Source organism: Carcharhinus amblyrhynchos, chromosome 13 (assembly GCF_965287045.1).
Source record: "Carcharhinus amblyrhynchos chromosome 13, sCarAmb.v2.hapA, whole genome shotgun sequence".
In the NCBI taxonomy this organism is placed as follows: Eukaryota; Metazoa; Chordata; class Chondrichthyes; order Carcharhiniformes; family Carcharhinidae; genus Carcharhinus; species Carcharhinus amblyrhynchos.
The window spans coordinates 73,639,919-73,656,704 of record NC_137336.1 but is presented as its reverse complement, the minus strand read 5'-3'; the positions used below and the strand labels follow the sequence as shown (position 1 = coordinate 73,656,704).

Sequence of the window (16,786 nt, the reverse complement as noted above, 5' to 3'; positions counted from 1 at the left end):
TAGGTATGTCCCTGTCAGGCATGGTGGATTTGGTAGATCTAGGGAACCGTGGTGCACTAAAAGAGTTGAGTCGATGGTTAAAAAGAAAAAGGAGGCTTATGTTCGGATGAGATTGGAGGGCTCAGATAGTGCACTAGAAAGCTTTAGATTGGCTAGGAGGGAGTTGAAGAGTGAGTTGAGAAGGGCTAAAAGAGGACATGAGAAGACTTTGGCTGATAGGATTAAGGAGAATCCTAAGGCGTTCTATAGGTATGTCAAGAACAGAAGGTTGGTCAGGGCAAGATTAGGGCCAGTTACAGACAGCAGGGGGAAGTTGTGTGTGGAACCGGAGGAGATTGGAGAAGTATTGAACCAATATTTCTCTTCGGTGTTCACGCAGGGGGACATGAATATAGCTGAGGAGGACATTGGGTTGCAGGGGTGTAAAATAGACAGTATTACGGTTGATAAAGGGGATGTGCTGGAAATTCTTGAGGGGCTGAAAATAGATAAGTCCCCTGGTCCGGATGGGATCTACCCTAGGATTCTCTGGGAGGCTAGAGAGGTGATTGCAGAGCCTCTGGCTCAGATCTTCAGGTCGTCATTGGTCTCTGGTGTAGTCCCGGAGGATTGGAGGATAGCGAATGTTGTCCCATTGTTTAAGAAGGGGAACAGAGACTTTGCCGGGAATTATAGACCGGTGAGTCTTACTTCTGTTGTGGGCAAGGTTTTAGAAAAAATTATTAGGGATAGGATTTATAGTTATTTGGAGTGTAATGAATTGATTAGAAATAGTCAGCATGGTTTTGTAGCGGGTAGGTCGTGCCTTACTAACCTTATTGAGTTTTTTGAGAAGGTGACCAAAGAGGTGGATGGGGGCAAGGCAGTTGACGTGGTATACATGGATTTTAGTAAGGCGTTCGATAAGGTTCACCATGGTAGGCTTCTGCAGAAAATGCAGATGTATGGGATTGTGGGTAATCTAGGAAGTTGGATCAGGAATTGGCTATCAGATAGGAGACAGAGGGTGGTGGTGGATGGTAAATATTCATCATGGAGTACAGTTACGAGTGGTGTGCCTCAGGGATCTGTTTTGGGGCCACTGTTGTTTGTAATTTTTATTAATGATCTGGATGAGGGTATAGTTGGGTGGATTAGTAAATTTGCTGATGACACCAAAATTGGAGGTGTGGTAGATTGTGAGGAAGGGTGTCATAGTCTGCAGGGAGACTTAGATAGGTTGCAGAGCTGGGCCGAGAGGTGGCAGATGGAATTTAATGCGGAGAAGTGTGAGGTAATTCACTTTGGTAGGAGCAACAGATGTGTCGAGTATAGGGCTAACGGGAGGACTTTGAATAGTGTGGATGAACAGAGGGATCTAGGTGTGTGTGTACATAGATCCCTGAAAGTTGGGAATCAAGTAGATAAGGTTGTTAAGAAGGCGTACGGTGTCTTGGCGTTTATTGGTAGGGGGATTGAATTTAGGAGTCGCAGTGTAATGTTGCAACTGTACACTACTCTAGTGCGGCCGCACTTGGAGTACTGTGTGCAGTTCTGGTCCCCGCATTACAAGAAGGATGTGGAGGCGTTGGAGAGGGTGCAGAGGAGGTTTACTAGGATGTTGCCTGGTATGGTGGGGAGGTCCTATGAGGAGAGACTGAGGGATTTAGGGTTGTTTTCGTTGGAAAGAAGGCGGCTAAGAGGGGATCTTATTGAAACATATAAGATGATTAGAGGTTTAGATAGGGTGGATAGTGATAGCCTTTTTCCTCGGATGGAGAAAGCTAGCACGAGGGGGCATGGCTTTAAATTAAGGGGGGGTAGCTACAGGACGGATGTCAGGGGTAGGTTCTTTACCCAGCGGGTGGTGAGGGATTGGAATGCCCTGCCTGCTGCAGTTGTAAATGCGTCTAGTTTGGGGGCGTTTAAGAGATCTCTGGATAGGTTTATGGACGAAAAGGGATTGGTATAGGCTAGTGGGTCATTGTTTTTGTAACTGGTCGGCGCAACATCGTGGGCCGAAGGGCCTGTTCTGCGCTGTAATGTTCTATGTTCTATGTAATCCTCAATCCAAGCCATTACTCTACACCCAATCCATTTGGATCTAACCTTATGAATTAGTCTCTTGCGGGGGGTGGGGGGGTGGTGGGGGGGCGGGGGGGGGGGGCGGTGCGGCATCTTATGAAATGCGCTCTGGAAGTCCAGGTAGATCACATCCACAGGATCCCCATTATTGACCTTGCTGGTTACATCCTCAAAGAATTCTAGCAGGTTTGTCAAACAATACTTGTCCTTGAAAAAGCCATGCTGGTGTTGGTGAATTGAGCTTTGCTTTTCCACATGATCAGTGGCCTCATCCTAAATGATTGACTCCAGGAACTTTCTCGCCACAGAGGTCAACCTAACTGGTATATTTTTTCTTTGACTTTTTGCCTCTCTCTTTTCTTGAATAAAGGAGTCACATTAGCCTGTTTCCAATCCACCAGTACCTTTATGGAATCCAGGAAACTTTGAAATATCATCATTAATGCATCCACTATCCCTACTGTCATGTCCTTTAACACCCTAGGGTGTCGGCTATCAGATGCTGTGGTCGTATTTTAAACCCTTCAGTTTACTGAGTACTGTCTCAATGCTTATAGTAATTTCACTAAGTTCCACTGTTTTAACTGCAGTTATTTGGACAGATTTATTATCTTTTGCTTTGAAGACAAAGTATTGGTTTAGTGGCTCTGCCATCTCTGACTTTCCCATTATTACTCCAACGTTTCACTCCTCTAAACAGTCAACATCTATTTTCAGTAGTCTCTTCCTTATATGTTTCTACAGGTCTCCCCTCATTCTTCTGGGGGGAAAAAAAGGACAATCGGCGGACCAATTAGACTTTGCTCACGTAGAATTTGAAGTGCAGAAGGAAGCCATTTGGCCCATCGAGTCTGGATCGATCACAATCCCATTAAGACGTTATTCCCACATTCATTTTTCTTAGCTGGTTCCCCCTGATATTAAGAGGCAATTTAACATGTTCAGTCGAACTAACTTGCCCATCCTTGGACTGTGGGAGGAAGCCAGAGCATCCAAGGAAACCCTCGTAAACATGCAAAAAACGTGCAAACTTCACATAGACGGGGATCCAAGGCAGGAATTGATCCCGGTTCCTTGGCATTGTGAAGCAGCAGTGCTAATCACGGTGGCACCCTGATCTCATTCAGACACAATATATTGAAGCATCCAAAAATATTTTCACACTCCCCTGTCTCAGAGATTGGCAGATGTAGAGTAAATTTGAGTCACTCGTTACACATGATGCGATCACTAGTAACATTATTCACCAACCACTGAATTGGTCACACATAATCAAATTCCTGCCGACGCTGGAATCTGAAACAAAAACAGAAAATGCTGGAAAGTCTCAGCAGGTCTGACATCATCTGTGGAAAGAGAATAGAGGCTACATTTCCAGTCCGGATGACTCTTCGTCAGAGCTCAACTGGTAACTAGCAATAACTGAAACAAATCCCCTTTTTCAAGGAGATAACCAATGAAACGTCGGAGTGATAAATGCTGTAGGGAGAAAAGTTACATGAAAGCTGATGTTCAGTTGAACAAGATGCACTCAGAGCTCGTGGGCAATGTCATGTGGACGATTATTTCTCTGCGTTCTCCTCTAATCTGGAAATTGTAAAATGTGTGGAGGAGGGAACCGAGTGTATGGTATCGAAATTTACTGCTGACACCAAGATTGGTGGAACGGCAAATTGCGCGGAGCGTGTGGAGAGTCTGCAGAAGGATCTAGATAGGCTGGGCGAATGAGCCAGGAACTGGCAAATGGAATTTAATGTTGGCAAGTGCGAGGTGGTCCACTTTGGTAGGAATAATGGTAGGAAGGACTATTACTTACGTGGCGAAAAACTGCAGCAGGCGACGGTGCAGAGGGACCTCGGGGTCCTTGTGCATGAGTTGCAAAAACTCAGCCTGCAGGTGCAGCAGGTGGTCAGGAAGGCTAATGGGATGCTGGCCTTCATAGCGAGGGGGATTGAATATAAAAGCAGGGAGGTCTTGCTGCAGCTGTACAGGGCATTGGTGAGGCCGCAGCTGGAGTACTGTGTGCAGTTTTGGGCGCCGTACTTACGCAAGGATATTTTGGCCTTGGAGGGAGTGCAGAGGAGGTTTACTAGGCTGATGCCGGAGTTGAGGGGGTTGAGCTATGAGGAGAGGCTGAATAAACTAGGCTTGTACTCGTTAGAGTTTAGAAGAATGAGGGGAGATCTCATTGAGACGTATAAGATGATGAATGGGATGGATAGGATAGAGGTGGAGAGACTCTTCCCGCTCAAAAAAGACAGTAGGACTAGGGGGCACAGCCTCAAGATAAAGGGGAGGCGGTTTAGAATGGAGTTGAGGAGGAACTTCTTCACTCAAAGGGTGGTGAATCTGTGGAATTCTCTGCCCGTTGAAGTGGTGGAGGCTACCTCGCTAAATATTTTTAAGACGCGGGTTGATGGGTTTTTGATAAGCGAGGGGATTAAGGGTTATGGGGAGAGGGCGGGAAAGTGGAACTGAGCCACGACAGATCAGCCATGATCTTATTGAATGGCGGGGCAGGCTCAAAGGGCTAGATGGCCTACTCCTGCTCCTATTTCTTATGTTCTTATGTTGGATCTACTCTCTCCACAGATGCTGTCAAACCTACGATGTTTTCAATCTTTTTTTGCTTCATCTGCACTCGCTGTATCTGCACTTGAAACATTTCCAATTAGAAAGATTACTTCGAAATCTGTTTATTTGGTCAAACAAAATTTAAATTTCTTCTAGTTCGGAATTTGAACCCAGGAACCCACTTGACAGGCGGGCATTGTCAACACCAAAAGTGATAAGGAGTATTTGATACAACCTTACTGAACATGGGACAATTCAATTTATGCATTTCAGAAAGCTGTCAATTCACGGTTGTATAAATTCCAGACTGGATTTGAAACAGAACCAGTTCATCTGGGGAAGGTATCTGTCACCCTTCCAGTGTCTCTTCGTGATCACTGAAGGAGGCCCGCAGCCGTTCGGTCCCACAGTTCATGGTTCACTGTGTGCAACTTTGGTCCCCTTATTTGCGAAAGTAGATATTGGCCTTGGAGGGAGTACAGAGAAGGTTCACCAGGTTGATACCGGAGATGAGGGGGTGAGCTTATGAGGAGAGATTGACTAGATTGGGCCTGTACTCGTTGGAGTTTAGAAGGCTGAGGGGTGATCTTATAGAGACATATAAGATAATGGAGGGGCTAGATAGGGTAGAGGTAGAGAGACTATTTCCACTTAGAAAGGAAACCAGAACTAGAGGGCACAGCCTCAAAATAAGAGGGGCGGGGGGGGGGGGCGGTGCGGTGGCTAGTGGAGTTCAGTTTAGAACCCAGGAGGAACTTCTTCTCTCAGAGGGTGGTCAATCTCTGGAATTCTCTGCCCATTGAAGTGACGGAGGCTACCTCGTTGAATATGTTTAAGTCACGGGTAGATAGATTTCTGATCGATAAGGGAATCAAGGGTAATGGGGAGCACGCGGGTACGTGGAACTGATTCACTTCAGATCAGCCATGATCTTATTGAATGGTGGGGCAGGCTCGAGGGGCTAGGTGGCCTACTCCTGCTCCTATTTCTTATGTTCTTATATTCTTATGTTAATTCTTCACACTCCTATTTGTCATTGCAGATTCAAAGCACATATTTCTCTGTGAAGGGGTAATAGGAGTATAACCGCTTGGCACATAGGAAACTAGCATTAAATTCATAATCGGGAGACTTTTTATTACAATAAAATGCGTCACACCAAATGAAAATCAGCATTTGAAAAGTGTTAGTGTGTGGGCCAGAGTGAGAGCAGGTAAAGATTTTTCTCAGTCAGGAACAATTGTTTTCATTTCGAGATCCCGGGATATGAGAAACTCTGAGTCGAAGTGTTCTTCACACCAATGGACCAGCGGCACTTTCGGATGTGTCTGAACACCGATCTTGCACCTGAACTGAACTGAATGGGAATTTCTGTAGATCAGTGAATTGGTAACTTCTGTCAAGAATTGACTGCGATAGCAAAACTATTTAAAATTGAAAGGAATGGCCATGTTTGGTTTAGAAATTAATAACGAGCCAGAAGTTATTCATCACCTGATACTAATCGAGATATTTTAAGCAACGACAGTAATGGAGGGGTTCTTTTGGGTAACGACAGTAATGGGACACCGTAACGTTCATGGTAATATCTGCCACCATTTTGTTCCGTTTTAAGATATTTCCTCTTTTATTTTCTTGGCTTTCGCCCATTCAGGGTCATGGTATTCATCCGCCCATTTTGGTTTCTTTACTGATCCCACTATATCTCTGACCTTGCAGCTTCGTTGCTATTTTGTCACATTTATCACTGAACCTCTCCAGCTCGCTATCGCATCATAGACTTCCCCTTTTATTCTTTTTCCAACCCCCCACTTGAGATATAAGAAAAACGCAGGCAGCTCGTTCTCAGTCACGTTAGCTGCATTATCCCTCAGAGACCTGGCGACACAGACAGCTCATTAGTTCCACAGGCACAGACAGCAGAAGTAATTAATTCCACGTTAATCCCAAATTCCAGAGATATATTTTAATCTAACATTGAAACGGGGTAAGAGAGGAATAGGTCTCTTTCATTTCACTCCAAATCAGTCCCACTGACAGATTTGTACAGGAACCCCAGCGCCCAAATCGCATCTAATGTAAGATTGCCAGGGACTGTGTGAATCTCGCAATAGAAAACAAAAACATAGTAGCTAATTGAGCAGCAGATTGACAGACAAATTTAATCCAAATCCTGTCACAATGTGAGATTTAAATTGCAATGTAATTCACAGTCCTGCTCACAGTTATATAGGTTTACTAATGGAAACGCGGAAGGCCGTGGATTCTGGAAATACTAAATACAAAAAAAAACAGAAAATGCTGGAAACATTCAGAAGGTCTGGCTGCAGTTCTCAAAAAGAATAACAAGGACTCGAAAACAGAACTATTTTCTTTCTCCCCAGACTCCGCCGGATCTTTTGAGTTTTGGCAAGGTTTTGTGTTTCATTTGAAAGTTTCGTACTGTAATCGCGTATTTATATTGAGCAGAGAAAGCAGAATTCTTCTTGCTCACTAAGAGCTCATGAAATGTTAGAACTCTTGTATTTGCAAATTAAAGTCTACAGACTACAAACAAGTTGTAAGCGTTCCCCCCGCCCTCCCCCCCCAACCCCCGACACCCCCCTCCTCCGCCCTCCCCCCCCCGCCCCCCCACCCACCCAAGAGCAGTCTCAATATTTTCAATTCATTCGTGGCACATGGGCAACGCTGGCTGGCCACCATTTATTGCCCATCCCTTATTGCTCTTGAGAGTGCGGTGGTGAGCTGCAGTCAATGGCTGCAGTCCACGAACTGTGGGTTGACCCACAATGCCGTTACGGAGGGAATTCCAGGATTTTGACCCAGCGCCTGCTAAGAAACGACGGTATATTTCCAAGGCAGGATGTTCAGTGGCTTGGCTGGGAACTTGCACGCGGTAGTGTTTCCATATATCTGTTCCCTTTGTCCTTCTAGATGAAAGTTGTCGTGGGAGCGAAGAGCTATATAAGGATCACTGATGAATTTTCGCAGTGCATCTTATTGATAGCACATACGGCTGCCAATGAGCGTCCGATGTGGAGGGAATGGATTTTTGTGGATGTGGTGCCAATTAAGCGGTCTGCTTTGTCCTGGATGGTGTCAAGTTTCTTGAGTGTTGCCGGAGCTGCACCTATCCAAGCAAGTAGTTAGTATTTAATCACATTTGTGACTTGTGCCTTGTAGAGTATGGACAGGCTTTGTGGAGTCAGGAGGTGAGTTAGACGTTCCAATATTCCTAGCCCCTGACCTGCCCTTGCAGCCATTGTGTTTATGTAGTGTGTAGAGTTGACGTGCTGATCAATGGTAACCCCTAGGATGCTGACAGTGGGGGATTCAGTGAAGTTAGCACCATTGAATGCTAAGTGGCAGTGGTTAGACTGTCTCTTAATGGTGATAGTCCTTGACTGAAATGTGTGCGGCCCGAATATTAGTTGCCACTTGTCATTCCGAAACTGGATATTGTCCAGATTTTGTTGCATTTAAATATGGACTGATTCACTAGCTGAGGAATTGTGAATAATGGTGAACATTTTGCAATCATTGGCGAACATTCCCACTTTTCACCTTGCGACAGAGGGAATGCCATTCATGAAACAGCTGAATATGCTTGGGCCCAGGACACTACCCTGAGGGACTCCTGCAGAAATATCCTAGAACTGAGATGACTGACCCCGCACAACCACAGCCATCTTTCTATGTGCCAGGTATGAATGCAACCAGTGGAGATTTTGCCAACAATGCCTATTGATTCCAATTTTGTTAGGGTTGCTTGATGCCGCACTTGATTGAATACTGCCTTGATGTCAAGGGCTGTCACTCTCACCTCACTTCTGCCATTCACCTCTTTTGCTCGTGCTTTAACCAATCAGGTTAGGAGCTGTGAGACCCTGCCGAAACCAAACTAGGCATCACTCAGCAGATTATTGTTAAGCAGATGCTACTTGATAGCATTGTTAATGGCCCCTTCCATCACTTTACTGATGATCAAGATGGATTGATGGAGTGGTAATTGGTGGGATTAGATTTGTCCTGCTTTTTTTTATTTGTAGGACATTCTCCACACTGTCGGGTAAATGCCATTTTTAAAATTTGTATTGGAAGAGCTAGGCTGGGGAGCAGCAATTTCAGCATCACAGATCCCCAGTACAATTACCAAAATGATATTAGAGCCCATTGCTTTTGCAGTATCCAGTGCTTCCAACTGTTTCTTTGTATCACGTGGAGTGACTCGAATTGGCTGGAGACTGGCATTTTTGACACTGTGGACACTGGAGGAGACCGAGATGAATCATCCACTCCACACATTAGTCTGAAGATTGCGGCGATTGATTCAGCCTTATCTTTCGCACTTACGTGTTGGGTCCTCCATTCTAGAGGGTGGGGATGTTTGTCGGTGCATCTCCACCAGTGATGCATATGATTGTCCACCACTATTTCTGACTGAATGCTACAGGATTGCAGAGTTTGAATCTGATACTTCAGTTGCAGGATCGCTTAGCCCTGTCTATCACTTCCTGTATTTGCTGCTTGACATGCAAGTAGTACATGCAAGTATACCTGGAGCTGCTCCTGGCATGTGCTCCTGTAAATTCCATTGAACCAGGGTTGATCCCTTCTACACAAAACTGCTCAGCAACAGCTACTCTCTTTTCCAACGCAAGCCTTCAATTCTCACTGGTGTGGGGCCCCTTAGGTTCTTAGGTTATAATAACGATTATAGCAAAATATTGTGATTCAATTCAAAAGCGTTATATTCCATGTTTGGGGGACCAGTTTAGGGCGCAAGGTTTCATTGGTCCAAGCATCTGACTAATAAACTGGAGATCCCCATTCCAAATCCGATGCAATCTTACTTAGGAAAGAAAAAATGTTATTTTTGCAGTTTCACGTCAAGTAGTCAATCTTGAACGATTGGCCTCAATTGCTAACAGCAAAAAAAAACTGATTGATGTTACTTATTGCGTGTTATACGGGTCAAAATTCCGTAAGGGGAATGATGGACCTTTTCCATCGCAATTTGTAATTTGCAATATTTAAGTGTCTGACGTTCACACTCTGCACCAACCAACACTGTTTCAAATGGTTTACTGCCGCCTGAAATCCACCTCCTTGCATTTGTAGCCTCCCAATCCAATTTCTGTTATGTATATCTTCCCGAAATTAACGCAAATTTGAAATGTTTCAAAGCTCAGAGCAGATAGCTGGGAGCAACAGTTGACATATCATCACTGCAAAGGAGGGAGTAGTTGGTGCAAGTTAGAAGATTTGTGGAATGAAGTCAAAGGGACGCTTTGTGAGGGAAATTCTATGGAGAGCAAAGAAGGAAATGGAAAAGACTGGATGACTGTCATCGAGTCTGGCACGACATGATGACGGGCACTTCGATAATAAGTGCTGCTTGATTGTTTGGTAGTAACTGGGCTGAGAAAAAAACAAAACGGGAAAATGATACCTACATCAACCAAGTTATAGACCATCATAGAAGCATGAACATTAAGTGAACCCCTTTACATCAACAAAACCGTGCAACGATGGAAAATGTCTGTAGGTTTAGATTTTCAAGTGGGTTTTGCTAATTTGATTTTCTTTAATCCTAATTATTTCCAACTAATCTGGGAATTAGTCTCCATGGATATTTCGCCGCATTCTTCAGTTCTTTTCTGAATTTGCTCTGGGTCACTGTGTATATACACGGATTTTGAAAGCAACTCAACAATTTCAGGAAAGCCCCGGTTTCAGTAGCAATATACGCAGGGTTTGTGCGGTCTCCTAGATAATAGATGGTGTTCGACAGTTTAGTAGTTACTAAACTCACAGCATATGTCAACCAGAGCAAAATAAAAGTGACCGATACAGTGAACAACATAATGATGGATTTCCTTCGGTTCTCCGTCTCGGAATCGCTGTGATCTTTACTCCTGTCACCCCGCAGTCTCGTACGGGCTCGATTGGCCACTAAAATGCATCGGACGGTTAAGGAGTTAAACAAGACGATGTGAGAAAAAGGAAGCCAAAGAACCCAAGCGCCGTGAAACCAGATGTACGCTCTGCCTGGAGTTGAAGAGAAAAAAGCCAAGCTCGCCCGACAGCCCCACTGCATATTATTAATTAGGTGCTGATGTTCATATGCAAAGAAAGCTGGAATGTTTTTTAATAAGACCAGCGCTGATATGGTTGTCACGACAGCAGTTGAAGCTTTTTTGGTACAAAACTTGAATTTAAACTTCTGACAGCAGATTGCTACAAATCGGTCAAATGTGAAGGAGACTGTGAACCAAACAGAACAGTCTAGGTTGACAACAGTCATATATAAAATGGTCTTACACACAGAAGTTTGGGACAAGAATGAAAGTGGAAAGTGATAACTGAAAATATAATATAACATTACATTGATGAAAATGACTAGTAGATCCGCTGTCGCCATAGCCAGCATGTAAACAGAGATACATTTGGAAAGGCCACAATTTCCTCTGGAAAGGATCGCAATTGTCATCAGGTTTGCTGCAGGAGGGAAAGAGAGAGAGAAGGTAAATAGCATTTCAGTGCCTGGAGAAAATAGACATGGAGATGTTTGTAGAGATCAGTTAAATTCCGTCAATATGTTTATCAAAATTGAAAGGGTCGGGCCACAAGTTCTGATGTTACTCATCTTTTCGTCCTTTCTTTTGTATTAATACATGACATGCGAGTAGTTGATACTGAGATACAATCTCTGCAATGTTTTTGGAAAAATCTGTTGTGTTTTTAAAATGGGGAGCCGAGGAAATACTTACTTGTGACATGTGGTTAGAATTGACTTGGCTGCGGCCCGCTTCACAATGGCAGCATTTCAGTTGAACAGGCTCAGTCTTGGTTGGTGCAACTGGCAGCAATATGATGACCGTTTCTGAGTGAAAATGTGGGATACCTGCTAAGTTCCCAGCCACAGATTATGAGCACTCACCACAATGAACTTTAAGGTATCTTACAGAAAATACATGATGTGGAGATGACAATCTTTTCTGTTTTGATTAGGCTTGATGTGATCAGCTTTGATTTATTATTGTCCCATAAAGTTTATTTATTCGTCACAAGTAGGCTTGCTATCACACTGAAATGAAATTACTGTGAACATCTCCTAGTCGCTAACCTCCGGCGTCTGTTCAGTTACAGTGAGGGAGAATTTCAGCATGGCCAATACACCTACGCTGCACATGTTTGCACTGTGGGAGGAAACCGAAGCACCTGGAGGAAAGACACGCAGTCACGGGGAGAAATGCAAACTTCACTGCGACAGTCACTAAGCTGGGAATCGACCATGGGACCCTGGCGCTGTGAAGCAGCAGTGGCAACCACTGCGCCACCACGCCGCCCCATATTGCATTTTTACATGTATTGGTACTCAGTGAAATGTATTGTTTCTGGCGCACTATATAGGCAAAGCGTACCGTCCATGGAGTACATAGTGGAGAAGGAAAGGAAAAGCTACATATGTAGCGTTACAGTCATAGTTCAGGTGTTGAGAAAGATCAACTTAATATAAGGTAGGTCCATTCAAAAGGTTTAATGGCAGAAGGGAAAAACCTGTTCTTGATTCAGTTGGTATGTGATCTCAGACTTTTAAAACTTTTTCCCAACAGAAAAAGGTGGAAGAGATTATGTTCAGGGAGCATGGGGTCCTTGATTACGCTGTCTGCTTTACCAAAGCAGCGGGAAGGGAGACAGGTTTGTGTGATGGTCTGAGTTATGTTTGCAATGCCTTGCAATTTACTGTGGTCTTGGTTGGAACAGGAACCATGCCAAGCCGTGATACATCCAGAAAAGGATACTTTCAGTGGTGCATCTGTAAATAATAGTGAGAGTCGTAATAGACATGCCGAATTTCATAGAATCACAGAATGCCTACATTTCAGAAGGAGGCCATTCGGGCAATCGAGTCTGCACCGACCACAATCCCACCCAGGCACTATGCCCACAGCCCTGCTTATTTACCCTACAAACCGCCGCACGCTAAGGGACAATTTAACATGGCCAATCATCCTTTGCTGCACATCTTTGAAGTGTGAGAGGAAACCGGAGCGTCTGAGGAAACCCAAGGGGAGAATATGCATATTCCACATAGACAGCGACACGAGCCAGGAATGGAACACAGGTCCCTGGCGCTCTGAGGCAGCAATGCTATCATATAGTGTTTGCTTAGGAGGGAGCTAATAGGATTTTGTTTCTTGATGGAAATCTGCCAGCGACTTCAATTAAAAGATTGAGATGTGGGCTTAGGTTGATTGATAGCGTCATGTGATAATGTGGTTACTGCTTTGCCTGTAGCAGGGGTTTTGTGCTGGTTTAGTTTCAGTTCAGAGGCACTCTGAGGCAGCAATGCTATCATGTTATGAAGAAAAAATATTTTATTATTGTTATCAAGTGGAGGCTGATTCCCCCCTCTGAGAAAGAACACTAACGCACCAAAAAGGAGTAACTTCCCTTATAATCTGTAGGAAGTGTGTGTGAAGTGATGTGACTTGCGGTCCGGCAAAATCTCGTGGGTAAATGCAAAACACTTCTTGACAGTCTCTTGAAAATCAACACGTAACAACTTATTTATCTAATAAACCGTGCATTAATTAACTCAACTATTAAAACACCTGAATGAAACAATATTCTAATGGTATGTTGTTCTAATAAATGCAATTCCCACTCATTAACAACAAAACAACAGACTTTAGTCACTCTCTAAATTACAACCAGGTTTTGTATCTTCTGGAATATTTTGGGCCTTCTCTGCTGATTCTTCTTCTTGGAACGCCTTTCTTCTTTGGTACCTTTGCAATTTAAATGTTGCTTTTAGCGAAGAGCGATGAGCTGTGGCAGGTGGCAGTTGCTCTCCCTTTTCCTCTCACTGTGATGGAATATCAATATTTCTCACAATAGGATTGGTCCTATGTTGTCAAAATCATGAGATTTAAACTTAATAGGTTCTTGGTACCTCAGCGCCTAATTGAAACTGATTGCCTACATTCGACAGCCTGTTGTCTTGTTAAAACTGCTACTTGGCCTTTCAATACAAAGCTTCAGTTTGGGGCCCCTTATGTATTTGCATTTTTAAAAAAATTCTAAGCACAGAAAAAGCACTACCTATTAAAGGGACCATGTAACGTTTTCTTCCGAGCATTATACAATTTTACAAACACTGATCTACAATTAGTCTACCCAACTTTGCAACAATATGAAGATCCCTAATTTGTCAGTGGAATTCCTCCTGGAGTGAAGCACTCTGTCCTCACATTTATGTCAAAATAGAAAAAATTGCTACGGGTTTGGTCTGGCCTCATAGTGTACCTTGGGATACTGGTCTAGAAAAATAACAATGCAAAATGCATGCACTCCTCAGGATAAAATACAACAATACGTAATCAGGATTATCACAAGGGAACCATATTCAGGATTATGGATAAACTGTAGGATTATAATCCTCCCTTGGAGTTGGAAAAAAAACAGTGACCATCACCATATTATTGAGGAACACCCAGGAAACATTCAGAACATCACCAAAGTCACCATTCTTCCATGATGTCATCATGCCAGGGCCCAGATGAGCCGCAGCCCAAACCTCTGCTGGGCAAGAAACGCTTATCACAATTGGCGGCCTCCAACACTTTTCAACAAATATTGACGTCAAAACAGCACAAAACCATTGACGAGGTCGCCAGCCGACCACAGGCTTCAAAAACTGGATGAAATGTCCTTCATGAAACTCAAGACACCCAGCCTTCAAATCGAGATTATGAAAGCATAATGACCAGTTCTCAAACTCAGCTAAGAATCTCACAGCAGCTCTTCCTCCTCCTCTTGCAGGCATCAGCTCTTGAACCATCCTCTGCTGGCGAAGTCCCCTTCATTAAGTAGAATGTTCAATACACCATGCAGCAGGATTTCCAAGGATCATAGGTAAATCTCCACTAGGGGAACCTCCTTCTCTGGAGGACATGTCTTCATCATCGAGATGAAGTGGAATGGCCAAGGACTTCAAATTTCTAGGATTCCTGATCGCAAAAAAACTTGCCCAGGCCTCTCCACACCAATGCTATAGTTAAAAACGTCCACCAACGCCTTTGTGTTCGCAAGAGGCTAACAGGGCACGGTGGCATATCACACGACGCTATCAATCAACCAAAGCCCATATCTCAATCTCTTAATCGAAGCCACTGGCAGATTTCCATCTATAAACAAAATCCCATTAGCTCCCTCCTAAGCAAACACTATATGATTAAAATAAATCATTATCCCGCACTTGTTTGATATTTTCATCTTTTCCCCTCGGCTGCTACACTGTCATCCTGTAAATTCTGGATAGTTATATGGTATATCCTTGCTGACGATGGGTCTTCCTCTGGGTGATCCACCAATGGAAGGGGAGGGGGACCTACGTTCGCGGGCCGTGGACCCTCTTCTTTCTTTTTCCTTCTCGGCAAGCACTCTGAGTATATTGCATGTCTTAAAGGTTGTGCGACACATATTTATTCTTTGGTGTGTTCCAGTTGCACAGAATAGATTATTTATTTTGCAGGACTCTTTGTTTTGGAGAAGAGGACGCACTGTTTCTCTGTTGTCCTCTCAATATCGGGACAAAAGGAAGAGCGTCCACGAAGGCAGGGACTATGATTGCTGACTCCTTGAATTATTTGCATTACTCTACGCTTGTCTTCTCCATGTATATATGTGAAATGATGATCGTCCTGAACTGTGCTGGAAATTTGTTTGCATATCACATGGAATATAAAATAGATTTTTTCAATAAAACTGTCTTAAACATGGAATCCGAACCATGATTTAATAAGCGGCTGCTGATCTCACTTTGCTGAATGATATGGCAGTCAGAAATTCGGCCACATGTGTGGGACATTCAGTGATTATTATCCTCACGTGAGTAATGTTTCCAGATGGAGGGAAACACAGATGGTGCGATCAAACTGCTTATGAGTTTGTTCCCGCAACTATCCATTATAAAATACTGGAAACACCTCCCATTATCCAATAAGTGGTATGGAAATATATACAGTTTACATTGATTCACAATAAATGGGGTACCAGGACTCACCAGGAAGACCAACAGCTGTGAGAATAGGGTAGTAAATCTCTTTCACCAACAAAATAACTGGTTTCTCCATTCTCCGTGGGAAGGGATGAATTCTGGAACAGCTAAAAAAAGGTTGACTGGATGAAGCACTGGAAGGGAATCTATGTTTATACTCGTACGAAAGCTCCAGGGAGCCCAACAGGTGTAATTATCAGTGACATTATTTACAACCACTTAACAAATACATTTTTATGATACATCAGAACACAGATCCTTTTTTCCAAAACACATCACCATACTATTTCAATTTTGTCTCAGCGAAATGTTTTCAAGTGTCTATAATCTTAACTGATCAATGGTATATTTGTTCCTGAGCTTCTTCATTATCACACATTCATATCACCATCAGAAACCCACTAATTTTCCTGTCCTTGTCGTTTCTTCCTGCCCTTGCTTGCCCTTCTGCAGTATTTGACGATGTTGACTCACAGATGTCTTGCAGATTTTTCCTTCCATTTTCAATAACATCTTCGTATTTCACAAGGCTCCACCGCAATTCTAATTAAATACACTAGCCAGAGCAAATCATTGGCTTACGTTCAATTTCGTTGCTTCCATTTTCTGACAGACAACATTCTATGTAATTGGAACAGTTCGCTTCCTCTTTCCCTTGACTCATAATATTGTAGGTCCATTCTCCTTTTTAGGTCTCGGGCTGAGATTACAAACCCCGTTTATCCGGTGGACTGACAAGCATACACCTTCCATCCAATGTTGTTCTTCAGTTCTCCAGACATTCAGGCTCCTTACTAAAAAGCTCAAATTCATCTTCAACATTATTGACCATGGCACTTCCAGTGTATTTTTTTTTTAGTTAGAATAGCAATGGCAATCAGGAATATTAAAAAGCTCATTGCTGATCCTTGGTGCAATCCAAATTTGGCGTCGAAACCTTCCTTTACACTTCGTTTGTTTCCTTGGCACCTGTTTGTACATATCCTGTAATATTCGGATGTTGACCTCGTGGACCCCAAGAGTTTTACGCATATCTTCGCTGAACTCGCAGGCATACGGCTCCTCCGGGGTAGCTGAATT

General features: G+C 43.5%; 1 protein-coding gene across 1 annotated transcript; it reads right to left on the bottom strand.

The window, feature by feature from the left end:
- Nucleotides 1–10,231: 10,231 nt before the first annotated feature.
- LOC145351342 (putative G-protein coupled receptor 139) lies at nucleotides 10,232–15,782 on the bottom strand. Its single transcript, XM_080200961.1, has 2 exons — nucleotides 15,713–15,782; nucleotides 10,232–11,139 (listed from the first exon to the last, which is right to left on the bottom strand). Exons 1-2 carry the CDS (start codon nucleotides 15,780–15,782, stop codon nucleotides 10,232–10,234), a joined length of 978 nt encoding a protein of 325 aa, XP_080057087.1.
- Between the last annotated feature and the right edge of the window lie 1,004 nt (nucleotides 15,783–16,786).